Below are 27,352 nucleotides of genomic sequence, written 5' to 3' on the forward strand. Positions count from 1 at the left end.
TCTCTCTCTCTCTCTCTCTCTCTCTCACACACACACACACACACACACACACCCGCCAGCAGTTGACTTTCTCAGGGTGCCACTCTGCTCGCTGCCAGCATGCAGCGCCACCTAGCGATTTCTTGTAGCACCTCGGCCGAAACAACGCAAGAGAAGGGGACCCAGAGCCTACACAGAGCCAAAAAGGTGCCTCCTTGCCCATGAAAACTTCGAAGCTTAGGGCTACGCATCTGGGATACTAGCCGGGTCCCCAACGCAGCTGGATGAACCCAGGATCGCCCTACGATTATTGTAATCCATTTTTCTTTCTTTTCTTTTTTTCTGTGCTGGGGATTGAACCCAGGACCTTTTCACTAAGTTCCATCTCCAGCCCTGTTTGGCTTTTCAGACATGCTTTCCTTAAGCTGCTCAATTGGTATTTGAACTTTCATCTTCCTGCCTCAGCCTCCCAGAGTACTGCGATTACAGGGGTGCGCCACCAAGCCCACTACCCACTCTCTGTGTGTGTTCATAGCGCCTCCTTTCACTCACACCTACCTATGCACATGCGTTCAGGGTTCTTCCCGTGACGAAAGGGAAGTATTCGAGAAGGTGCCCCGCCTGGTAATCCGCGACGCGTGCTCGCATAGTCTGCTCCCCCACCCCCCGCATACACCCGGGGACCCACGCGCGCCTCCTGGTCTCCATCCAACGCCGGCAGGGATGGCAGGGCCCCCTAGCGGCCCGGGCAGCGCTGCGCGGCCTCTGCTGGCCTGGAGCTGAGAGCCCTGCGTTCGGGCGGGTGAAGGAGGAGGAGCCCCGCAGAGCCTCAGCCCGCCTGGCTCCTTCCAAGGACCAGCGTCCCTCAGAGTGGGATTGAGTGAGTCCACGAGAGGAGGCCTGGTGGGGTGGAAGTGCTCCCCCACCCCCCGGGTGTATGCGGGGGGTGGGGGAGCAGACTATGCGAGCACGCGTCGCTGATTACCAGGCGGGGCACCTTCTCGAATACTTCCCTTTCGTCACGGAAAGAACCCTGAACGCATGTGCATAGGTAGGTGTGTGTGAAAGGAGGCGCTATGAACACACACAGAGAGTGGGTAGTGGGCTTGGTGGCGCACCCCTGTAATCGCAGTACTCTGGGAGGCTGAGGCAGGAAGATGAAAGTTCAAATACCAATTGAGCAGCTTAAGGAAAGCATGTCTGAAAAGCCAAACAGGGCTGGAGATGGAACTTAGTGAAAAGTGCTTAAAAACAAGCTCCCCGTAGGAAATGCAAAAAGACCCTGCACCCCGCGATTCTGCGCTCACCAGCTGCCCCTGTCCCTGCCCCTGCCCCTGACCGTGAACACCGCCATCCGGTCACCCCACGGCCGCTCCTAATCCAATGCTTATGCAGAACCGCTCCAGAAGATGCAAACGCTTTCCTGCAAACAGTACCGGGAATCAACACGTGGGATCATAGCATAAAAGGCTTCTGCTCAGCCGAGGAAATAACCAAGAGAGTGAGGGGACGACCTGCAGAACAGGAAAAGTTTTGGCAGCATTTCCTCAGGGGACTGGCACCTAGATTATATAAAGAACTCAAAACAATTAGACACCCCCCCAAAAAAAATAAATAAATAAATAAATAAATAAATAAATAAAAGACTCAATCAAAAACGGGCAAGTAAAAAAAAAAAAAAAAACCGGGCAAGTAAAATGAACAGACACTTCTCAGAGGAAGTACAAATGATCGATTATTACGTGATTAAATCTCAACATCGCTGGCCAGTAGAGAAATGAAAATGAAAACAATGCTGAGATCCCGTCCTACTCTAGGGAGCGCGGCTGTCGTCAGGAAATCCGATAATGACAGGTCCTGGCAAGGCGATACTGTGGCGGGAATGTAAACCAGGACAGTCACTGTGGAATTCTATTGCCCTTCTAGGTATCCCCCCTAAAGAGTTAAAGAGGTCACCTCGCAGTGGTCTCGGCACACCCATATGAGGTCACAGCAGCACAGCTCATACCAGCTACAGCTTGGAAGTGACTTACAGGGCCATCAACAGATGAAGAGATAAAGAACAGGTAGTGACATACCCTGGAGTACCGCCCTGCTATACAGTATAGAAAGGATAAAAAAAAAAAAAATTAAACGCACTCCTGCTTATTCTTCTGCCCTCCCTAAAGGCAATGTCTTGCTTAACATTCCTTTTAACTCACCGGGTGTTTTAATCACTTCTAACTCTGTGATTGATGACCGGAAAGCCGATGTCGCCCGAGGAGCAGCGACCTACTCCGAAGTGCCCGCGGTTGCCAAGGAAACCGCTCTGCGCCGCTGGCTCTGCCCACGCGGATCCGCTGAGCGCCTGCTCCACGCTGCCCAGAACCCGCTGGATCCACGAAAGGCACCGAAACTCAGCAGATGAGAAATTCCGTGTTTCCGTTTTTGCCAAATGTTTTCTGGACTGTTGCTCAACTTGTTTTAGAAGCACCAATGCCCCTTCTACACTCCTCTGCGTTAAATCAAGTCATTCAAATGCACTCTATTAAAATATACCCGGGCTGTCCTGTTTTTAAATGATTTAGGTATGATCATTTGGAACACAGGATTTTGTAAAAGAGACCAAACCCAGCAGTGCAAAACATCTCAGCAAAAAGCCAGCTTGAAGAATCAGTAAAATTTTCAACAGCTGACCCAACCGGGAATTAGGGAACCCATGGAAGAAGACACCCAGGTCAAGAGTCCGCTTGACATTTAAAAAGTAACCTTAGCAGGCAAGGGTAGTGCAATGCTTGCAGTTCCGGCACTGTGGAAGGCTGAGGCAGGAGGATCTCGAGCTCCCATTCAACCTGAGCATTTTAACAACTTAGCAAGAACTTCTCTGAAAAACAACAACAAAACTAAGACCTGCACATCACAAACTAAAATTCCAAACAGTATCAGAAAGTACACAGTGAAAAAGCAGTATCTTTGATTTTCCAATATTCCCTATGACTAGATGGGTTTTGTCAGTTCTGTTCTCTCAGAACTCCTTTAGGCATACCATAAGCATCCTTATTTTTACCAGTTGCAATTGTAGATATGCACTGTTCTTGTAAGTTGAGGGGATTTTTTCAACTTCTTATTGTGGTAAAGTACACTTAGCCTAACATTACTGTCTTCATTGTTTTTAGAGTTCAGTTCAGTCCTACTCAGTGTGCTCCTACTGCATCATGCCGTCTGGCTCTGGATCTTTTCGTCCTGCTGAACGGAAACTGTCCCCCAAACAGTGACCTCCTCCTGTGCCCCTCTCAGTCCCTGGCCCCACCATTCTGCTCCCTATCTCCACAGAGGTGACCATTCCAGGAGCCTTGTGTCACCCAGCATCCAGCTTTGTTCACAGCACAGCACCCTCATCCCCAGTGTGCTGGCAATCAGCTTCTCTCCTGGAGGTTGAGGAGGTAGCACTGTATGATGGCCCCTTTGTCCTCACCCTGCTCCCAAGGAGAGGTGCCTGCCCCCTGGGGCTCACACCCCATAAGTGCTGGGGACCCAGCTGGGTCAGGGTTCCACCCGTGGCCAGCATGGCTCTTGGAGGAGCAAAAGAAGCTGCCCAAGCACTTGCGGGAAATATAGGCTACTGCAGGTCAAGCGAGTCCGAGACAGAGATGGGTGAGGCCTGGTTCTTCCTCCATCCTAGAGCTTCTAGTGCAGCCTCACAGAGGGTTTTAGTGCTTGACTCTCTGAGGAATACTGAAATATTATGCTATTATTATAGCTATAGAGCTAAAAACACAGGTGACCTTTAGAGTGTTGGCTGTAATTTCCAAACTTCGTTTGCTTGCTTGTTTGTTTTGAGACATGGACTTGCTGTGTAGTTCAGGTTGGCCTTGAAATCCGCAATTCTCCTGTCTCTGCCCCCTGAGTGCTAGGCTCACAGGCATGCGCCACTGTACCCAACTAATTGCCAACCTGCCCTTACCAGCAGCTGCTTATGTTTGCATAGAATGCCCAGAGCAGGGATGCACAGAATACTTGCTGAAGGCACAGAAAGACCCTGGGTTTCTTCGGGACTTCCCAAGGACATTTGTGAGGAAGTGACCAGAAGTGAATGAGTCCTGTGGCCACAATCAATTTCTGAGCTGGAAGGAAACAGACAGGCGCATCACAGTGGCCCGAGGCCACGAAAAGTTGCTCCCTGTGTGAAAAGGCTGACAGGAACGGGAGCAGTGCGCCACTGACCACACAGAGACAGTGCTGAGTCTGCACTGCACAAAGCTTTCCATGAACTGTTACTGCTTATCTCAGAGCCATGCTAAGAAATGTATGTTAAAGAGTGAAAATAATTTGCTGAAATCTCACTTCTTCTCCTTAAAAAGTCACTATTAGCAAAATTGGGAACAAATAGCTTTTACTTAAGTCAGCAGCCCAAGAGTTTATATAAACAAATTACCCCTGTTGTGAAGAAAACGCTCTAAAAAATGGGAGCTCAGCCAGAAGAAAATGAGTTATATTGGGAGACAATGTGGATGGCGCTTTATAGAATCTTAGAAGTGAAAGATCTTTCATGCAAGGTCATAAATCATAATACAATTTAGAAGCTGTAAGGGAAAATATTGGTAAATTTGGCTTCACACAAAAGGGAAGCTTCTGTATGTCAAGAGTACCATAGCGAACTTAAAATACCAACCACAAAATAAGCAACAAATTAAAATATGAGGACAATCTTCAGCCTTGCAATTTTCCTACTGCTGAAAAAATATTCGCAGTGTGTGTGCATGGGGGCTGCTAGCGTGCTACTGTCTGAAATCGAATTCCTTCATAATAAGCTCCTGGGGAGGTCAAGGTAGAAGTTGGGGGGCCACAGCCCAGTTCCAGTGCCTGGAGGTTCAGCCCACTAGAGGGTTGAGGCCTGGCACCTCCATCCCACGAGCCTGAGGGATTCTGGGCAGGGCTCACCCACAGGCAGCCTGATGTTAGTGTACTTCTCTATTTTTATTTTCCTATTTTGCCCAGACGCACAGAGTGCACTGCACTGAGCGTGAACCTGAGATCACCCTCGGGCTGGGGTGCTATGATGTGGTCCTCCTGGGCATGGGCCACATCGTAAATGTGTGCCTCAGAGCAGGGGCGACCAGGGGAGATGAGAGAGGTGGAATCTCTTGATCTCCACTCAGTTTGCTATGCAACACAAACCAGAAGAGTCCCCAAGTATGCTGGCACCCCCAGCTCACCTTGTCTGGTGGCCCTGGGCTGACTTGCTCAAGAGACAAGGCGACTCCACACCTGCGTCCAGTGAGCCCCTGATGACCCAAGATCCAGACCCTACCCCAAGGAGGACAAAAGTTTCAGTTCACTTTAAATGAGGATTACATTGATGTGTTTTAATTGGTAAAGCAACCACTGAAAGAATTAAAACTGCTTATGTCATTTACAAATTAATGGATGAGGTAGGCAAAAAAAAAAAAAAAAATGGAATGATATAAGGAAAAACTCAGTGGATTCCCCAAAAAGACCAAAAACTAGAATATTCAGCACAAAACAAGATGGTAGAAGTAAATCTAAATACAACAATTACAAAAAAAAAAAAAAAAAAAAAAAGACTGATTTGGGGGCTCAGGAGATGGCTCAGTGGAATAAGCGCTTCTCTGGCAAGTACAAGGACCTGAGTTCAATCCCCAGTTCTGAAAAAAAAAAAAAAAAAAAAATACACTAAGGATGAAGAAATACCACAGTTAAAACAGAGATTTTTATTTTCCAACACCCCATCATAAGTTGGCCATGGTAGCGCACACCTATAATACCAGCACTCAGGAGGCTGAGGCAAGAGGATTGCTACAAGTTTGAAACCAGCCTGGGCTACAAAGTGAGTTCAAGACCAGCCTCAACTACATAGGGAAACCTAGTCTCAAAAAGACAGAAAAACAAAAAACAACATTGCAAGCTGTTTACTAGTGACAACAAAGACAAGGCGCTGGGCACATGCTCACTAGCAGAGCTGAGAGGGCTGCTTCTCTTCCTCTCTCCCTTCCATCTCCCCTAAACCCAGCAGCCTCTCCACCCTCTCCCTGAGTTAAATCTGCCCTACCTAGCTGAGAAGGCAGGGTATTCACCACCCCAGTGGGTAAGACAGGGAGGGGGATCCCTGCTCTCTCCAACTGCAAGCCCCACCATGTCAGTCAGGTCTCCAGTTCCTGCTGGACACCCCAGAGGGCCCACAAGTTATCTCAGCTCTGACCACAGCAGCTGGGAGGTGGCACCAACAAATGGAGACAACATGTTCAGCCCCGCAAGTCTGCGCCCTACTTTGGATACGAATCCCAAATCCAGGCCTCCCAAGGGGACTTTCTCTGGAGCCCCATCCTCCTGGTCTTGGGTGAGACAGTTTGCTGTAACAGTTGCAAAACTCAGGGTACACTCCCCAAGCGCACCAGTTCATTGCAAAAGACACAAGGCAGGCACCAGCACCTCTATGTCCCTGTGGGTCCCTCACCCCATACTCCCATGAGTTTACTTCTCAGCTGTCTCCAAACCCAGGTCCCAGAGGCACCATCAGTTATTCACTCAGGTCTCCATCTCTCTCTGCTCCCCAAGATGAATGCACTATAGAAAGAGCCAAGGGTCTGACTCCTTGATCTTTCTAGGACCAACCCACCCTGAAGCTGTCCTAGAGGCCTCCGGGAGTCGCCTCCTTAGAAGGCCGCCTTCCGGGGTCCCCAGGAAACCCTGGGGAAGCTAGGAGTGCTGTGTCTTGAGCCAGCATCAAGACCAAATATGCATTTCTCCTCACATCTAGGATCTCCTAAAGCCTCCAGAATGACCATTTTTACACACGGCAATAGAAATTTTCAACAGGTGGAAATGGTAGCATGTGTTTGTGATCCCAGCACTCCAGAAGCTGAGGCAGGAGGATTGCTGAGAATTCAAGGCCAGTTTGGGATTACAAAGTGAGTTCAAGGTCAGATTAGACTACACAGTGAGACCCTGTTTCAAAAAAAAAAAACAGGAGGAGAAAAAAGAGGAGAAGGAGATATATATTAATTTTCATGAATAGACTTTTCGCATGTTCTAGTTATCTTTGGTTATTTTTCCAGTGGCTCAAGATGAGCATCTTTAAAAACTTTGTCATTTCATCCTTGTTTCCTGCAGGGCAAACTTACCTGGTTCCCTTGTCCCCCACAGTGGCAGTGAGGTCCTCCAGTCTCACACTGGGTGGATCACGAAGGTGCCAAAGCCCCAGGCAACACAGGTAAGAGTCACCTTGCCCTCCACACTCATGCTGGTGGCTGCGGGCAGTGGCACCAAGGGAGCACCTTGAGGTGCCTACAGCAACTGCTCACCAGACACCCAGCGCAACCAGCAAAGACAGTGTCTCAGGTCCTTTTCTCATGGCTGAAACAAATGCCTGATGTCCACAATTGAAAGGAAGAGAAGTTCATTTAGGTCCACATTCTCAGTCACCATCTGCAAGGCAAGGCTGCGGGGCAGAGGAGCCTGGCTGAGGAGAGCTGCTTAGGGCCCAGCTCAGGGAAAGCCAAGTGAAGGGAGGAGCTAGGAGGAAGATGAAGTCTCCAGGCCACACCCCACTGATGCCTCGTCCAACCAGGCCCTGCTCCTTTCAACCAGGCCCTGCCCCTTCCACCCAGGCCCCACCCATTCCATCCAGACCACTCTTCTTCCCACCCAGGCTGCCTCCTAAGGGCAGGTCAGCTCCCAGCCTTAGGCGCAATCCCTTCCACAAGCCCTGCCCACTAGCACACTAGGCTCCTGAGCAACGTTTAGGTAGAAACCCTTGAGACAGAGTCTCACTATGTAGCCCAGGCTGGCATTGAACTTGCAGTAGTCCTCCTGCCTCAGCTTCTTGAGAGGCTATGCTCTCAGATAACTGGAGAGTCCTGTGCAGCTTGGCCAGGTGCTCCTGGTCTTCAGGACTGCAGCTAAGAGTGCCACCGGTCTGTCTCCATGGGCTGTCTCTGTCCCACCGCCATCATGGAGTGAGATGCCCAGCAGTCACTCCAGGCACCAGGGAGCCTCACTCACAACCACAAAGAAGGATCTTGTGTTTCCTGGACACTGAGCCGCAGTCCCGGCCTCACTGGACTGGACCCGTGTGCTTAGTCTAGAACCAGTTACCATGTCATAGTGATTGCTCCTTTACGGATGGATATAGGCAAAAGGGACCTTACGCATCCAAGTGCCTAGAAAGACATGAAAGGGAGAGGAAGGTTTTGCTTATATTTTTGTCCCTATTCCATATAAACAAAAGTGACACTTCAGGCTTTGAAAGTTATCACTTCTTACAAGTAACTACACTTAGCTGGTTTCACTGACACCTGGACTTCCACCATGACATAATCTGTCACCATGAAACCAAAGTCAGGTCAGTCTATAGGCTCTTATGGAAAGTGTTAATGGTAATCACAACAACACTCAAGAAGCTGAGGCAGGAGGACTACTGCAAGTTCAATGCCAGCCTGGGCTACATAGTGAGTCTCTGTCTCAAAAACCCAAAACAATCAAAATGATTCAACTCACATCTCCCCTTCTTTTCTTTCCTTGGGTGCCTGTAAGGAGTGACACTGCCTTGGAATTTCACTAAAAATAAAACACAATTTGCAGAGAATGCTGAGAGGAGACTTCTATTTGTGGTTGCAATGGAGTTTATCTAAACAAAGCCAGAGAGTCCTTGAGTTAAATAGGTCACCAGATAGGAATGGTGACACTTTTCATAGCTGAGTATTGGTGGCAAACCTACTTAATGGGCCCCAGGTTGGAGAAGGAGCACCAGGCCCTCTAAGCCAATCACTAAACCGAGGAGCTGCAGAATTTGATGGTGGTGTGGTGCCCAACTCAGCTCCCTCTGGAGCCAAGGCTCTGACTGTCCAGAGCTAGTCCCAAAGCACGATTCGCCGCCACCCCTCTTCCTGTAAGACAGGAGCCTGGGTTCAGCAGCAGACCCTTTGCTTTCTCCACTCTCTCTGCTGCCTTCTCTCTACTGCTCTGCTGCCCTGCTTAGCACTGCAAGACTTGAGCAGCATGCAAAGAGGAGTCTGTGTTGGCGTGAAGAAGAGACGAAATGGCAGTTGAAGGACAGCATTTGTGTCAGTCCACTTTTCATTGTTGTAACAGCATAACCAAGTGTTTGGGCTTCTCGCTGGGTATTCTCTCAATGCCTCAGGTGATCACAGGTGGAGCTTTGGGGAGGGGTCTGAACTGTGAGCGGGCATGTGATACTGTGGGACTGGTCACCATGGGTTTATAGCTGGCTATGCTGTTCAGAGGTGAAGCTTGGTTGGAGGAGGCAGTTTTCTGGGACATGGCCTGGAAGGGTCTGTCTCCCTCCTCCCTCGTTGATTTGTTTCCCTCTGCCTGTCCAGAACTGACTGTCCTTCGCTAGGCCCCTCTTCCATGCCCTGGAGCCAGCCGACTGTGGCCTAAAACCTCTATGAACTGTGAGCCAGGATAAACCCCTCCTCTTTTTCCTTGTGGATGTCTGGTGTTATATTCCAGCAATGAGAGTGGGTGGCTTAGAATGAACAGAAATGCACTGGCCCACTGTCTGGTCAGACAGCAGCCTCACACCCAGATAGACCCTCCCTTCCCCAGGCTGCTTGGAGCCGTGGCTTCCTCCTGCCATCTCCCTGGCCACTTGATATACTAGTTGTATTGTTTGGAGTGGCCGATGGAGTGACACAGGTATGAGGATTAAAGGTTAGATTCTGGCATCTCTTGTATTTCCATCAGGAGACCACAGGTATTGCCAGCAGTCTGGGGCAATGGCAGTGCTGTCTGTTAGAGCAAAGGCAGCTGCACTTACTATCCAGGAAAGCATCATCTCCCTGGAGAGGAAAAGCTGTCCTGTGTCATCCGCACAGGACTTGACAACCAGGGATGCCAACACAAACAAACCACATGTTCTTGTGTGTTGTAGAAATGGCTCTGGCCATGACCAGGAGTGTCATCTTTTGCCTGCTTACTCCCCAAGAATGTGGGGTGGATTCACCTGCCAGCTCATAAGCAGGTAAAACCCAAGGCCCCTTCACTCTTGCCATGACTCCTGGAGCAAGGAGTGGACCCGTTAGAACCACAGAGCACATCCAGCGCCCTTAAGCTATAGTCCTAGCACTCATCTTCCCTGGCAATAAGAAAATTACTCGGCTGCTATCAAAGGCCATTTCTTTAGATATGGTCATGTGACACAGAAGGCCAAATTGGAAAAGCCAAGAGCAAGACTGGAGAGCCACTGCAGGCAAACAGTGACCCCGACACACAGGGACACTCTCACTCACTCCAACCAGGGGTCTGGCGGCATCGGCCAAAGCAAATTTCAGAATTATTACAGCCATGGCTGTGGATTGCATCGCTTTTGTCCCTTCTCAAATGGAAGTGTTTGTTCACTGCAGATGACCTGCATTTCACCATCAAAGAAATTTGGCAGTGGGCTCATGCTCATGGGATTCATTGGTCCTACTGTACTCTGCACCACCCAGATGTGCTGGATTGATAGAAAGGCAGAATGGCCTTTGAAGATACCATTACAGTGCCAGATAGGTGGCAATAGATTGGAGGTTTGGGGCAAGGTTCCGCTTATATGTTTGAGTCAGCACCCACCACATGGTTCTGTTTCTGTCTTAGTCAGCATTTGTAGGACCAGGAATCAAGAGGTGGGAATCAGAATGGTACCACTCACCACTACCCTCATGACCCACTAGGAACACTTTTGCTTCTGTTACTGTGACTCTACTCTGCTGGCCTAGATGTCTTAATTTCAGAGGAAAGAATGCTTCTACCAAGAGGCCCAACAATTGTATTGAATGAGAAGTTAAGACTCCCCCTGGCCATTTTGGACTCCTCATGCTTCTGACTCAACAGGATAAAAGTGGAATTATGATCTTGGCAGGGGTGACTGAGTTAGACTCCCAAGGGGAAACTGGACTACTACCCCACAGTGCAAGTAAGGATAACCCTTAAGTCATCTCTCGGTATTACTACAACCTATGAGTTTCAATCCAATCCAGGCAGGACTACAAATAGCTCAGATTCTTCAGGTGTGCAAGGATGAGTCACCTCACCAGGTGAAGATCCACACCACACTGAGGTACTTGCTAAATGCAAAGGGAGTACAGAGTGGGTAACAGAAAGTAGTTATAAATACCAACTGTGACTCTGTGACCAGTTACAAAATTAGGATGTGCTGTGATGTAAATCTAGTTGGTATTCGCCCCAAAGTCTCATGTGTTTAGAGGCAGAGCTTTTAGAAGATGACTGGATCAGGGACTCATCCACTAATGAGCTCATCAGCACTGCAAAAAAACATCTCCCAAATAAAACCTCCTCTGTGTGGTAGGTGGAGGGGTCTGACCAGATGTCACTGGAGGCATGGCCTAAAAAGCACACCTCCCACTCCCATCTCCTCCCTCCTCTCTGCTGCCTGACCGCCATGCAATGAGCAGCTTTTTTCTGCCAGGGGCTTCCACCTGCCATTGCTTGCATTCTGCTAAAATAAGCCTCTCCTCCTTAAAATTGTGGGTGTTGGTATTTTGTCCCTCTGACAAGAAAGTGACTGAGACAGACTGTAATTGTCATTAACTGTTTCACTGTTTGTATATATACATATATTAAGCAAAAAATGTTTCATTCCTCTTTTTAATAAGAATTAATTATATTGCTATTTAAACATGAATGTTTCATCATATTATTTGAATTAGAGGATCTCAGAGGAGTAAACATCACCCAAGTGTTACTGGGTAGTTCCTCCAGAGATGGCTCACCAGTCAAAAGTATTCCAGGTTCTTCTTGCCTTGAACAAAGAATTGGAGGAAACAAGCCAATGATTGTGCCAAAACTTTATCCAAAAAGTGCAGGGTGAGTGGATGTGGAAGAAAACTAGCTGTACAGAGCAAACTTGTGCCGAACAAAGAAAAAGAGGGTAAAAGCAAAAGTCAAGGTACACATGTCCCTGGAAATATGTGGCACAGACTGTGATGGGAACTCAGGGTGTCCCAGGTATCTGGTCTTCTTCTATGCCACCCACATCTTGTGGGAGCTCATGGATTCTGCATTCAAGTTCCTGGAATTTCCCTAGGATCTTGTTTTTGGGTTTTCTAATGTTTTTTAATTTTTTATTTTATTGGTACATTTTAGATATACATGGTAACATTCATCATAGGGAATTTGTACCTGTACATAATACATCTTGCTTTTTTCCCATTCCTTTCCCCTCTTTCAACCCCTTTCTCTCATTTACAAAAGCTGTTTTTTTTTCCTGCTTCTTTCCTTTCCTCCTCCACCCTCCCTAATTTCTGTTACCATTTGAACATTTTATTCCCATTTCCTAGCATCCATTATACATTTCAGTCCTTACTTGTACTTTAGATTTCTCACACCAGAGAAATCATGTGATATTTGCATGTCTGATTTATTTCACATAACAGGATGGTTTCAAGGTACATCCATTTAGCTAGAAATGGCTCAAGCTTATCCTTCTTTATGGCAGAGCAGTACCCAATTGTATGAAAAAGCCACATTTTCTTTATCCATTTATCAGTTGATGGGTACTTGGGCTGCTTCCAATATTCGGCTATTGCAAACATAGGTGCCCACCTATCACTGCAGTATGATGCTTTTAATTCTTTTGAGAAGACGCCAAGATGTCAAATAGTTGCGTCTAATGGGACCTCTAATTGTAGGTTTTAAAAAATCTCTACACAGATTTCCACAGTGGTTGCACCATTCTACACACCCACCAAGAGTGGAGAAGAGTTCCTTTTTACCTACAGCTCCTCCAGCATGTTACTGATTTCGGTGTTTGAACACTTTTTTGTGTATTTTCTTGCTGATTGTACTTCCTCACCTGAGAAGTGTAAGTTCATCTCAGATGGTCATTTGGGAAGGGGTCTAGATATTGGGAAATCAGATAAAAATGTTCAGATGAGAAGGGAAACAAGGGCAGCCCCTGCAGGTCAGGTGGTCTGTCCCAGATAGCCCACAGTCTGCACTTGGAGAAGACAGACACCCCCAAAAGAGAAATGGGCCACTTTCCAGTGTGGCTCAGACCTCATAGGGGTCTCAGCCCCAGGGCCTACCCCTGCCTGCCTGGGAGGCACTCATTGCTGGGGACTTCATGGCATCAGCCCCAGCTCTGCTGAGTGATTGCACATTGTCAGGTTCATGGCCCACCGCAGCTCAGAATCTACAGTTGTGGCTGTGTTGGTCAGAGCCAGTCACCCCTTCCTGTCCAGAACCACTGGTGGAGCTTCTCAGGGATCATTTGCCAAAATCCCAAGGCAAGATCCAAGGGTCCAAGACCAGGTCCATCCAGTTCACGTTTTCCTCCTCTGTAGGCACTTTCTTTTCTTTTTCTCTTTTTTCTTTTTAACCAGTTCCCCACCATGCTTCCAAAGGCCATATTTCATCTCCCCTAGATCGCTACAGTACAGTTTTACTCAGAGGAATAAAACTGTCCCCAGTCTGGCCATGGCTTGCTAAAAGAAAAGTGTATTTTGTAAGGTGCAGACTCTATATTATAAACATGTCCTGTGCAAAAAGAAAAATAAATAAAATTGTAAATTTTATTGTTTAAACATGTATGCATGTTTAGTAATACATTCTGAAATAAAGTTTGATTCAAGAAGGGACAAGAAAAAAATAGGAGGGCCAGTCAAATAGCTCAGCGGATTAAAGTGCCTGTTTAGGCAGATGCAGGGGTCAGGGGTTCAATCCCCAGGCCTGCTGTGCCGGCCCCGGACACGCTGAGACTGCGATTGAGACTGGGCGTGGTGGTACACACCTGTAATCCTAGCGCTTTGGAGGCTGAAAACAGGAGAGAGAGAGAGAGAGAGAGAGAGAGAGAGAGAGAGAGAGAGAGAGAGAGAGAGAGAGAAATAGAAGGGAAAAATGGAAATAAAACTTTTGTAGAAAAGGAGAGAAAAGTGGCGTTGAGGATGGGAGGGGAATAGAGAAAAAGCAGCAGCAAGATGTCTTGTGCAGGGCCACACTCCCTACAATGAATGTAATCATTACATAGATCTAAAATGTACCCCCACAATAAATATGGGGGTCTGATGTTTTGAATTCTGTATATATTCTAGGCATTAGTTTCTTGAGGAACAGCTGGCAAAATTTTGCCACACCATGGGTTGTCCTCCCCTCTGTTGGTGGCTTCTCTTGCTGCACAAAAGCTTTTTAATGAGATCCCAAACATGGATACCCTGGGATACTGTGATTGACAAGTCCTGCTCATTTTTTCCAGCCAGCTTTGCCATGTCCAATCTCCTTTATCCCAAGGACTTTATCTCGTTTTGTTTGTATGAGGTAGGGTCCCACAAACTCTGTGCTCCCCCTGCCTCAGTCTCACTTGTTAGGATGATGGGTGTATACCATTTCCAGCCTTTACCACATGGTCAGACATGGGGTTAGTGTTTACAGCCACACTTAGGACAGCCTGCCACCTTGTTAAGTCTTCAGAGATAAAGTATGGTTTTTGGAGCCACCTGTGGTGCTAAGTTGACAGGGGCAAACTTATGAATGTCAGTCTCAGGTGTCAACTTAAAGGGTGGCAATCAGGGTACAAAAGGAACCTGCTGTCAGTGGATGGGGTCCGGGAAGATGCCCTTAGGATGGGCTACCAACACTCAGTGGGCCCCTTAGAACAACAAAAACAAGCAGAAAAAGGTGGATCTCTCCATCCTGTGTCCCTCTGCTGAAGGGAAGCCTCTTCCAGCCTGACCCGGAGACTTGAGCCAGCACTCCCCACATCAGACCTCCTGCTTTTGAGGCCTGGGACTTGGGCTGAGCCTCGCTGTCTGGGCTCCATAGTGCCTGCACAGCCCCTCACACTACCACTTGTCACCCAGAGAATGGTCTTGACAGGACTGTCTTGTCACGGGTCACCTTGTCTCCCAAGTGATGGCTTCCCTTTGCACACTCCACATGCACACTTCAGGGGGCCTCACACTTGCTCTGCTCTTGGCTGTTACACAGTGCCAACTTTATTCATTCTAAAGTGGATCTTATGTCTTTTTTTTTTGTACTGAAATTGAATGCAGGGCCTCTGCAGTGAGCTATATCCACAGCCTTTTTTTGTTGTTTTTATAGGGCCTCAGCATTGCCCAGGCTGGGCTCAAACCTTTGCGCCTCCTGCCTCAGTCTTCATGGCTGCCAGGGTTATAGGTGTGCACCACCATTCCTGGCTTCAAAAGCCCTCATTTTCATGTAGTTTGTTTTATTGGTTTTGTTGTTGTTTATACTGGGCATGGAACTCAGGACTTTGTGCTTGCCATTTTATGCAGTTTTTAAAATTTCCTTTGGGCTAAGTTCATTCTTTTCGTAGTATTGGGGATCAAACTCAGGACCTTACACTTGCCAAGTAGATAGGTGCTTATGCTGCTGAGCTATCTCTCTGGTCCTAAGTTCTTTATCTCTTACATGATCATTAATTATTTTTGGGAAAAATTAAGGGTTCCTTTTTTTTAAATACTTGCTTCTCATGGTAACTTCTCAGTGCAATGCTCCTTCCTCTGCATTTCAAGTTTTCTTTCCTATAGCTACCAGTTCTTCATGGTTCTGAATGCAAAACCCCGCCCAGCCTGATGTCAGTTTTCAAGCCACTCCATGCACCTTTGATGAAACACTCCGTTCTATCTGACATGCTTACAAACGCATCACACCTGGGGCTTCTAACATTGGGTTACACAAAGAAACCAAGTTTGTTCAACCACCACCAACCAGAACCAAGAACAATGAACCAAATAGGGCGAGTTGTCAAATCGATGTAATTATTCAACAATGGGGGAAGCAGAGAAGCATTTGTCAACTCCACAAAATTCATATTTCCCACTGCAGGTCACTGTGTGGTGTTGGGGTAGTGTGGGCACTTTAGGTCCCCCCTCAAATCACATTCCTAGTGACAACATTTAAGTGAGTCCTGGTGATAGGTCTTGGTGACAAAACCCTACAAGTAGCCCAGGCAAGGACACAATCTGCTAGTCATACCAATGTCTTCCTTTTTTGAGATAGGGTCTGGCAATGTAGTCCAGTGGCTCTGGACACACTATACTTTCAACACTGTTGATACAAACAGCCTGCTCTGGCATGTGTGCCACAGGTTTGTCACTACTGTGTAGACCAACATAGACTCAGAGCCACAGGGACCCTTCTGCCTCAGCATCAGGAGTAGTGGGGCTTTAGGTGCGCCAGCACATGCCCAGCTATGCAAGTAGCTTGTTTCCTCATTAGCATAAGGCACCTTCTGTTAACCTCTCATCAAACTTTAGCCACAAAAGACTGTGGATCTTGTAAAGTATAAAGAAACTTCACTTTTTGGAAGCTTCCAGAGATCACATAGCAGTTTTATGGAGAGCAGCAGAAGCTGGAGATGGACCACAGGCGCAGGGCTGGGGCAAGGCCAGCCCAAAAACAGAGCACCTGAGGCCTGAGGGGAGCCAGAAGAGCAAGCTGCTCTGGCACAGGGACTACTAGGCACCCTAGGCAATCCAAGGAATAGCTGCTAGGCAGAGGGGTGTCATGTGACATCAACCTGCTGAATGTATAAATAAATAAAAGTGCAGTGGTTGGTGGCAGAGCAGTTCCTCTCCTCCCATTCCAAGAGGACTCCACCTGAGCCCAGGCTTCACCATCTTGTCTTCATTTCTTCACCTTCTTACCACCCTTCAAAGTCCTCACCCCAGAAAGATCAAGAGCCAGGCCGAGGCACATTCTGGTATCTAACTCACCCTATTCTGCCACATTAACACAACCTGGTGACGTCTGCAGCTTTTCATAAATTTAACATTAACTTAAAATTTTTTTTCAAATCAAACAATGCTCCCACCTAGTGGATAAAAGAAAAACGTCTAGTTTGTTTCAGGTGCAAATAGTCTCAACCACAAAGGAATGGACACAGTTTTTTTTACTGTTTTATCCCCCTCAATATAGAGTCCCCCAAAGTAACCTACACAGCAGTGTTTGCTGCACCCCTTAGCAAATGGATGCTGGCAGACATTAGAGGACAATCCTTGGCTCACGTATAAATGTTACTCTGAATCTCATTTGCTGTCATCAGCTTCTTCAGAATCTCTGTGCTCTGGGGAATGTTCTGGAAGGAGAGAAGAGGTTGGCAAGACATCAATCAGAGACAGCACAAGTGCTCAGCTCCCCAGGACAGTGGCACTGAGCGGCCCCAGCCACACTCACACAGCTCCCTCCTGGCTTCTAGCCTTTGGTTCAGCACCCTTCAAAGCTGGCTGCATTACCACCCTGCTAGGAGCCTCTCCCCAAAGAAACCTCCTGCCCAGTGCCCCAGGCCCAAACAGCCTCAGCGTGGGTCACCTAAAGCTCTCAGGCCCCTTGGCAGTGACCACAACCACAAAGCAAGGAGTCAGGGGCTTGGGGTAGCTCACACCTGTCCCATATGCCAAATGAAAAAACTAGACAATGATGGGAGCCAGGCACCAACTCCAGCTCGATTCAGACACTAAAAATCCAGTGCCCGTCAGGGCAACAACCTCATTTTCCCACAAACTGTTCCTTCAAAGCAGGTGACAACAATATTTACAATGCTATTTTTTGTACAGGGAATTAAACTGATAACCTTGTGCATGCCAGGCAGGTGCTGTGCTGTGAGCTAGATCCCTGGCCCTACGATGCTATGTAAATCTCCCCTTCAGGTGCTAAGAGTGGACTATGCTTGGACCCCCAATGACATGATTCTAATTCCTTAGCTGCCAGGGCTGTCAGCAGCAAACAGGGCAATGAGTCAGCACAGACCCTGAAAGAGACACTCAACGCATAGTAACTGAACCCAAATGACCATGAGTGCAGGCACGTGTACACACATGCGGCTGGGGATCACGTGGTGGGCAAGTGCTCTACCACAGAATTATATTCTCAGTACCTGTTCCTTTAAAGTACCTCTTAAACTACAGAATCTCATGGAGAAAGAAGGGAGTCCCTAAACCACTGAAATTATGGGCAAAGTCATATATATACATGAGTACACACATGTGGATGTGTTCTGATAAAAGTATTTCTCCAAGGAAAGAGCCCACAGATCAGGGCAGGGCAGAGGTCCATTATGCAATTCAATCTTCTCATCTTCACACAGCCAGTTTATAAAAATGAGGTGAACACATGTTAAAATAATTTAACATGTATCACATTCAAAAATGCCTTCTTAAACATCACAACCGTCTCAATCAATGAGTTACAGAAACTCCGTGAGCAGTGAAACCATCTGTCCACACAGACAGGTGGGACGTAACCATAGCGCTCAGATTCAATCTGCCAAGCTGGGCAGCTGTCTGCCTGCTGAGGCCAGGCCTGCGCACTGGCAGGATGCGCGTCCTAGGGTACAGCCAGCCCCTGGTCAGCGAGCTCACAGCTCACCTTAGCCAGCCCTTTCAGGCTTCTGGAAGCAAGGACAGGCTTGAAGGCCTCCACCGTCAGGAGGTCCAGCTTCATCACATCAGTGTAGCACAGGTACAGGACCGCAGGGAGCTGCCACACCTGACAGTAACTCAGCACTAGGAAAACACAAGGAAGAAACCACTCAAGTTCTCTAGGACATCATTTTTAAGTTAAATAATTCTAAATAATAAAAAAACTGCTTTAGAAAATCATGTCATGCTGAAGCAATTCTTTCAAAACCAACTTATTTTCTTATCAGTCTTTTACTTCTACAAATATCTTTATTCCTCAACATACTGAGACAATTTTAAGCAACTGCAAGATTAAATTTCATTGATTGTAATGAACAAATTACAGTACATGTAAGTATACAAAGCACGCTGCTATTTATCACTTGTTAATCTACTAGACTTTACATAAAAGGTAAAGATCTATTTACTTTAATGCAATCCACAGAACACACAACAATCCATTATGCTTATGTCTATGTGCCCCTATGCAGTCACAGATGGGGTTTTTCAGAGGTGGCTGGATCTAGAGTGTGTGACACTGGGATTGATTCACTGTGCAGTGTTAAGAACAAGGGCACTAGGATTAAGGTGTGGGTGCTACCTGCCCTGAATAGCCTGGACAAGATGTCAGGGGTAGAAAGACAGTATTACAGTCCCTTGCCTGCTTTGTTACCTCCTACCCACCATGAAATGCTCTTTTCTTGGAGGTCCCTCTGCCACACCACCCTGCCTTGGAGCCAGCTGACTACAGACTGAAACCTCTGCAACTGTGAGCTAAATGAACCTTTCCTCCTTTGACTTTGGATATCAGGTATTTATCTCAGCAATGAGAAAAATAAGACACAATTGTATATATATTATATATAACTTTATGAAATACATATCACTGAAAAGCAAATGGCAACCTATTTCTGACATGATGGTGGAATACAATCAGTGCCAGTAATTAAAGCATTAATTAGTGCTAATTAAAAACATTAAAGCAACCGACACAGAAGTAGCTAGAAGGCTTCGCTCTCCAAGCTTCCTGTGTAATAGGGAAGCGCTTCCACCAGCTCCTCACCGCCTCATCTCTGCCAACTCTGGCTGGTCCTGACCCCAGGCCTCAAGGGTAACAAAGCACAAGCCCATTGCGCCATGCAGCAGCTGAGCTGTTTGTTCTAGGTGCTAACTCTGCCTCCACAGCATCTGAAAACTCATCCCAAATGTTCTGCACTCAGACTGCAGTCACCAAAGGCAGGCAGCAACCTGCTGCTGCCAGTCATCACTGACAAACCACCTCGAGGTGGTCTCTACATGAGATAAAGGTGAATGTTATGCATCTCCACCCTCCTACCTGCTGCAGGAAGGTCGTGCACGATGTTTGGCTGTTCCAGAAGGGAGCAACATGCAGGGTCTTTGAAGTTCTGTGTTTTCAGGGCTTTCAAAAAAGGAGAAGGCAGGCTGCCAGTAGATTCAGAGGTTTTATAGTCAGTGACGTGTCGACATGTGAGAACAGTTACCTGCATGTTCTTCTTTGGACAGGTGCCGAAAACCTAACAAAATTGATTTCAAATCAAACAAACCAAAAAAAAAAAAAAAAAAAGCAAGACATGGTTCTTGTTGCACACCTATAATCTCAGCACTCAGGAGGCTGAGACAGGAGGGTCTTGAATCTCAGGTGTTAGGTCAGCCTGGGATATATACCAAATTTGAAATCAGTCTGCACTACATAGTAAGACTGTCTCCCAAGAAAAGGGCAGTTTTACCATGTCATTAGAGGCAATCATCAATCAGCCTCACCATGGTCCACCATCCACAGGAAATCAGTCACAAGTATAGTGACACTCACTCCCTCACCCACCACCAGGGATGTGTGGAAGAGGGTCTTGACCAAATGCACTTCTGAGCTGCGACTATAGGCAGGTTTCACCTGCTCTGGCCCTCAGGGTCCTCTTCTACAACTGAGAGAATGTCCACCTGACAGCCAAGGATCACTCCATCTTTTAATAAAATCTAGTCATTAAAACAGAGAAAACAGCTATCTTTTTAAGGAAAAAAATTTTAGGTTACTGCAACTGTTTGAAAATATTTTATAAAGATGGCTATTTCCAATAATAACAGAGTACAATATTTTATATTAAGTGTCATAATGACTTACATGACAATTTTTTTTAGATGATGGCTTTGTAAATAGAGAAGTTAACACTATGCAAGTTTGTTACCAGGTCCATCCCATTTAAGAAAGAGAACATTATCCACAGGCCTAATTTATTTTCCTCCCTAAAAGACTACAGTACTCAAGAACTGTTAGACTGTGGGTAATTATCAATTATTTTGAAGATGAGACCAAATTAGAGGAACCCTAAGAACACTCCTTAGGGGGAAAAATGTACAACTCTGTGTCCATTACAAACAAAAATAAGGGCTGTGCCTGGTGGCATGCACCTGTAATCCCAGCACTTAGGAAGCTGAGGCAGAAAGATCCTTGTGAGTTCGAGACCAGCCTGGACTACAAAGTGAGCTCAAGGCCAGCTTGAACTGCACAGCAAGACCCTGTCTCAAAATGACACATACACACACACAAAAAGTGAAATAAAAATAAGGGTTTGAGATGTAACTCACTGGCAGAGCACTTGCCTAGCATGTCAGAGGTCCCAGGTTCAGTCCCCAGCACTATAAAAATAAAAGTTTTGGGCCAGGGAGATAGTACAGCAGTATAACCACCCACCTGGCATGCACAAGATCTCAAGTTCAATCCCAAATAATCCTCCCACCCTTGCCGATAAAAAAGGTAAAAAATGAGTTTTTTGGGTTTTGGGAAAAAAAAAATAGACGACGGACAGACAGAAAGACAGACAGACAGACAGACAAAGAGAATGCATAAGAGAACACATGAGAGCATTTCAAATCCAAACTTCAAAATGTTCCAAAAAGGGATATTTCTGAGCACCCACATTATACAAATGGAAAATTTCATACCATGAACCTTGTTTCATGCACAAAACTATTAAAAGTATTGTACACATATTTTATCTACAACACTGAGGCTATGTATATAAGGTGTGTAAAGCATTAGAGTTTAGGTGTACACCTGGGTCTCATCCCCAAAGTGTAATTGTGAATATGCAAACAAAGCTGAAAACTCAAACACTTCTGGTCCCAACCATTTTAAGTTAGACAACTGCCAAAATTAGTGGCTCGCTCAAATTCTTGAGTTCAATCCTTCACTCAAAAATGTGTTTTACGGGCACACATTATGTGTACAATTTCCCCACAGATGAATGATCTGCCTAATGCTACAAAAAGTACATGCCACACCCCGGAGCCTGGAGGGAGCAGAAGTGGGGGACAAGAGCCACTCCCAGAGCACCAGCTACCACTTTTTCAAGTCTGTCCTTTATCCTCACTGCTGGTTTTCACCCTTGGCTGTGACAGTGTTCCCTTACATGACTTTGCTTTGCTTTCAATAAGGTGGATGAAAAAAAAAAAAAAAACAATTACGTTTCTTTCTCCCTGCCTTTGGGTTTTTTGAGACATGGCCTTGATGTGTAGCCCAAGCCGGCCCTAAAATTGCAATGATCCTCCTGCCTCAGCCTCCTAAATGCAAGCATCACAAGTGTGCACCACCACATCTGTCATTTTAACTTCTATGACCTAGAGAACTCTTTACACAACATAGAGTGCATCTGTTAGGTGGGTCATATTTAAAAAAAAACAAAAACAAAAAAAACCCTAGTTTATTTTCTATATTCTACAGCAAACTACTACAGTATGTTAAAAAAACACCCCAAACTCCCTTCCTGCATATTTTTATTAGGACTTATTACACATGTATTTCCAGTGTGACATTTCTAGTCATATATCCAACTGTGGCTGTGAGCTTCTTCATGCCCATGCCTTCTCTTATCTAATGAACAGTCTCCCTTCTCCTTCCACACTGCTTCCTCCATGCTTGATTCCATGTAGAAAACGTAACATGTGCCACTTGTCTTAAGTCTGGCGTCACATGCCAATCTCTGGCTCCATCCACTTTCCTGAAAATGGCAGTACTCTATCCTCCTGGCTGGCATGCAGCCATGCCCCCTCAGCCACTCATAGCACTTGGCTGACCTCAGAATGTGGCATCTGCACAGGCCATGATTAATGGGCAGAAGCCAGTGACTCTACTCCTCCAGGCACATATACAAGAGTGTCCAGTAGAATACACATGGACCCAGTTTAACTCTGAGGAAACGGCCCACATGTGTCCACATTCTCCCTGTGGTATAGACAGGGTCTTTTCCTGACCTGCACCCTCACCAGCATTCCCTAGTTCTTGGTTTGTTGTTTTGTTTTGTTTTGTTTTGGTATTCTGGATGACAGCTACTCTGCCTGGATGACACAGAACCTCAGTGTTTTCAGTTGTCCCAGAGTATCTGCCTGCAAACGGAGCCCTCTGAAACTGGCAACTCCTACCATCTACCCAATTCCAGGTCTTCATCTCTCTTACCTTTTCCAGCCATTGATACTGCTGATCTTCAGCAACGTAACAACTGCACTGACAGAGGAAAACCTACAAAGGCAAATGTCAAGACTTTGGCCCAAATTTTACACACTGCCAATCTTCCATTGCCTCCTATCACGTGACCCCTAAGGTATACTGCTACAGACAGTTCCAGAGCTCATGCCATCCCTAAACTCCCTCCCAGCCTGGTGGAAACAGTAGGAGATGAAGCCATTCAATGGAAGGCCTTAGGTTTGCTCAAGGTACATCCTGGGAGGGGATGGTGGGACCCCAGTCTCTCTCCTCTCTTCCAGGCCAAGCGGCAAATGGCTCTGCTATGTACTGTGCTGCCCCACCACACCCCACAGTGGTCCACCGTATCAGGGGTCTTGAGACCATGAGCCAAGGTGAACCTTGTCTCTCTATAAGCTGGTTGCTTCAAGGGCTTCTTACCAGGGCAAAAAGCTGGCTAACACAAACCTTCACTCCTACTTCCCTGACTCTGTTAGCAGTTTTAAAATTTCTGAGTTGTGGCATTTCACACAGCTGCTGAGAAAGCAACTGAGACCTGGCACCTGAGAGCCTGAGGTACACCATCAGCAAACACGCTACCAGTGACACTGGGATAACAACCTTGAGACAGAGAGGTCAAGTCACACGTACCGAAGGGTTTGATTTGAGATGATAAAACACACAGTAAGCCTCTGTGGGGGAAATGTGTAGAGCATCCGTTGTTCTACACCACTCATTCCAGAGTTTAGCACAACCAACTTCCTCCCAGATGCCTGAATTCATAACAAAGGATGACAAAAATGCTGTGGAAAAAAATAATTTATGTAGCTTAGCAAGTGGCTCCACAAATTATATTTTCTGTTCAATAAAATGCAAGCTCAAGTTAGCCAAGTAGTCCAGGGCTGAAACAGCCATTCAACGTCATCAACTACTACCATTCTGCAGGAAAGGTAACTAAGGTCTTGCGGAGAGGCTTCACCACACTCTCACAGCCTGACAACAGTCTTCTGAAAAGGCCCAGAGAACTCTACATGAATGAGGCAACAGCTAATTACAGGGATTTCCTAAATCCTGTGGGAACAAGTGGTATCTTACAACTAGGGCTCCCAAATGCTCTCCTGAGCACCCTAAATTTATAAAGCAAGTAGACATTTCTCTAGCTAAAGCCTACACTGTTCTACCAGGTGAACAGCAATTCACTAAGGGAATCACTCGAGGCAATGAACTTCAGTGCTCAAAAATACCAGTGATTATTTTCAGAATTCTCATTATGTTCTCAAAGGAATCTGTTAACTTTCACATTCAAACCTAAATACATTCACCACACTAGAAACAGTCCCTTGAGTAGCAAGTTCCTGAAGCCAAAAATATTTTCTTTAAAATCTTACTTTTTAGATCTATTAAAAAGATGGAGACCAGTGAGATAGTTCAGCAGACTAAGCACCTGCTTAGGCAAGCACAGGGACCTGAGTTCAATCCCTGGCACCACATGCCATGCCAACCACACCCCCCTGCCCTCAAAGCCCCCCACCAAGTTTGGGCATGGTGGTGCTCGCCTGTAGTCCCAGCACTGCGGAGCCTGAAAACAGGAGGATCACTACAAGTCAGAGCTGTGTAGTGAGACACTGTACAAAATGCATAAAAAGATGGTACAAATAAACAAGCGGTACATTACTCATAAAGATAGTCTTCCGGGTCTTTAACCAACATTTGAGATTTTATGTGATGAAAAGAAACAAGTAACTTCATGATTTTGTTCTTTCAACAAATGTCTCACCCTCCACATTTTCACTTACCTACTGCATTATTTCCTATTCCAATTATAAACTGGGAGCAAGGATACTTTTCCAACAGAGAAACTTCCAGAGATGTTTCTGTTTGTCTTCGAAGAAGTCGCACCTCCCTAACACGAGAAACAAGATGAACTTGAAGCAACTTCAATACAATTAGTACATTATGAGGAAAGGGCACCATCTATCTGTGTAATGCTGGTGCCTTTACTAGCAGGGAAAACATGTGATTAATTTTATAAAGCCTTTAACTACAATCCTAAAGAAATGAGATTAGGGTAATGATAACCGACAGCTAGCACTGCTGCCTATAAACTTCATGCTGCCCACCTGACAGCATGGGTCAATGCTGTCATGAGTGGGTCAATGTTTGTATCCCGAAAAAAAGGCAGCTGGCTTGTGAACAATCAGGAACTGAAAGCACCACTTCCAAGCTTTCCTGCCCACACAACATTGAATCTGCAGGCCTTCAGCACAAACTCACAGGGAGGTAAACGCAGGTGATACACAGTTGCTGTTAAATGACTCCAGAAGGGCACAATTAGACAAATCCAGAGCCCTTGGGAGGAAAGGAGGAGCCCAGGTATAATCCCACACAGTGGGAGGCTGAAGCTGGGGATGGCAAGGAATTTGAGACGATATCTCAAAAAAAAAAAAAAAAAAAAAAAAAAAAAAAAAAAAAAAACACGAAAACCCTTTACGTGTTAAGGATGCAGCCCAGCACTAAGGTGTTGGATTTAATCCCTATAACTAATACATACACACACACGAGGGAGCACTGTGAACTGCTTTCCATGAAAGAAGCCCTCAATGTGTAAGGTATGGGTCTTGCTCCAACTCTGATTTACACAAATTACTGTAAAATTTCAAGTTTGAGAAAGCTAGAGAACTGAACCCAGTGGACACAAATGTTACTGGAAAATCACTGCTAATAGCCCAAGTACGGAAATGCCTAAACCTTTCGAGATGCAAGAAATACCGAGGTGAACGGCAGTGATGACAAAGAGAAAATCTTCATGCCTGAATTCACACGACCGTGTAGAAGTCACAGGTCACGTCGCTATTCTACCACTTGTGTACGTTTCGAAATGCTAAGGTCAGAGCATCCTTCTACAACTGACACGATGCTACCTGACAGATGGGGGTAGGATAAAAAGCGTTTTTAAGGGAATCGTCGAGGATGTAATCCCAGCACTGTGGGAGGCTGAGGCAGGAGCATTGCAAGTTAGTGTCCAGAGAGTTCACCGTGCAGACCGCGGCCCTGAAGCTCTAGGTCGCCAGACTGCCGGGAGAGGCTGGTTCGCAAAGAACGCGTGGGCCCGCCCGCCTCACGGCACACGGCCCAACGCACCACACTCACCTCTTCCGCGCCAGCTGCCGCCGCAACTCCCGATCCTCGGGTGTCTCCCTCCTCCTTTCTTCCTCCTCCTCTTCGTCATCTTCTGCGCCCGCCCGGCAAGGCGCTTTCACCACCTCTCCGAAGAACGTAGCAGCCATGGCCACCAGCAGGACCCGTGGGGCCCAACTGCGGGCCGCCAAATAGCGCCTGCGCAGCTACGCACAGCCACGCCCCGACAGCCCTTGCTCTTCCCCTGCACCGCCCAGGGCCCCACCCCGAGCGAGGCCACGCCTCCGCCTCGTGCCTGCCCCGCTTGGTTTCCCTTCCGCAGCCTGATCCGCGAGGAGACACAGAAACTGGAGGACCGCGGGCTAGAGGGGCAGGAAGCGAGTCGGAGCGTGGGACGTCCCAGGGGGCTGGCCCGAAGGGGGCGTGGCTGACGCCCGCTCTAGTCTGAACCGCTCTCCGGGAAAAGCGCGTCCTGAAGGACTCCTTGGTCCTTCGTTTGGGGTGACTGGGCTGAGCTTTGCTGTGCTAACCACCTGTTCCACACCTGGCCGTCGCAGGCACTGCCTCAGTCGGCGCGGGTGGACGGGCAGGAAGAAATACATTGCTTCATGGTGGTGTAAAAAACACCTTTACTCGGTACAGGAACTCACATTTTAAAACCTGGTGATAGTCCAGCTGACCTAAACATTTTCATGGGAATGCAAAAATAGATTTTTAAAAACTGGCCATTTATAACTAGTACAAATTGGTTTTCCTTTAAACAGCTTTTCATTAATAAGTAAAGTATATGATCGGAATTTTGAATTGGTTCTTTTTTGTCATGTCGTGGAAGACAGTTCATAGAGCACTGTTAGAAGCTCAAGACAAAGGGGACTAATTTAGCTGAAAGTGAAACTACTACTGCAATGAAAAAAACCGTATCCTACAGTAATGGCATGGCAGGCATATTAAGAGTCTTTTTCAGTAGTCATAAATGTAAGTACTACTTTGGTGTTTGAAGGGAACCCTGAGATTAAAAATAAAATTAAAAAAATGTCCTAAAATAAAACTGAAAATGTCCTAAAATGTGGAAAGGTACCAAAGTTATTTATACACAATCAGTGTTTAGTAATTTTACACGTTTTATAAAATGAATATTTAGGAATAAACACATTAAAACCAAGCTGCTAGCAAGTAAAAGCTTAGGAAACTGGGTATTCCCTAGTGAGAAAGAATATACGACACTACCAGTATGATATTTGTAAAAGACGAGGACTCCTGGTTAATTGGTCTAATAGAATGAGTTGCAGAGTAAGGAGTTATCTGGACACCGATTTTAGTCCTTTTGTTGATTAATTTGTCATCTTACCAGTAAAATGTTAAATTTGATTTTTCAATTACA

General features: G+C 46.5%; 1 protein-coding gene across 1 annotated transcript; it reads right to left on the reverse strand.

Annotated features, from left to right (window-relative positions):
• Positions 1 to 16,834: 16,834 nt before the first annotated feature.
• Positions 16,835 to 26,185, reverse strand: Psmg1 (proteasome assembly chaperone 1). Its single transcript, XM_004631767.2, has 7 exons — positions 25,984 to 26,185; positions 24,630 to 24,736; positions 23,485 to 23,636; positions 22,828 to 22,890; positions 19,693 to 19,891; positions 18,325 to 18,461; positions 16,835 to 17,035 (listed from the first exon to the last, which is right to left on the reverse strand). Exons 1-7 carry the CDS (start codon positions 26,118 to 26,120, stop codon positions 16,961 to 16,963), a joined length of 870 nt encoding a protein of 289 aa, XP_004631824.1. The 5' UTR covers positions 26,121 to 26,185; the 3' UTR covers positions 16,835 to 16,960.
• Positions 26,186 to 27,352: the final 1,167 nt, after the last annotated feature.

This window comes from Octodon degus, unplaced genomic scaffold (assembly GCF_000260255.1).
Source record: "Octodon degus isolate 3935 unplaced genomic scaffold, OctDeg1.0 scaffold00045, whole genome shotgun sequence".
Lineage (NCBI taxonomy): Eukaryota > Metazoa > Chordata > Mammalia > Rodentia > Octodontidae > Octodon > Octodon degus.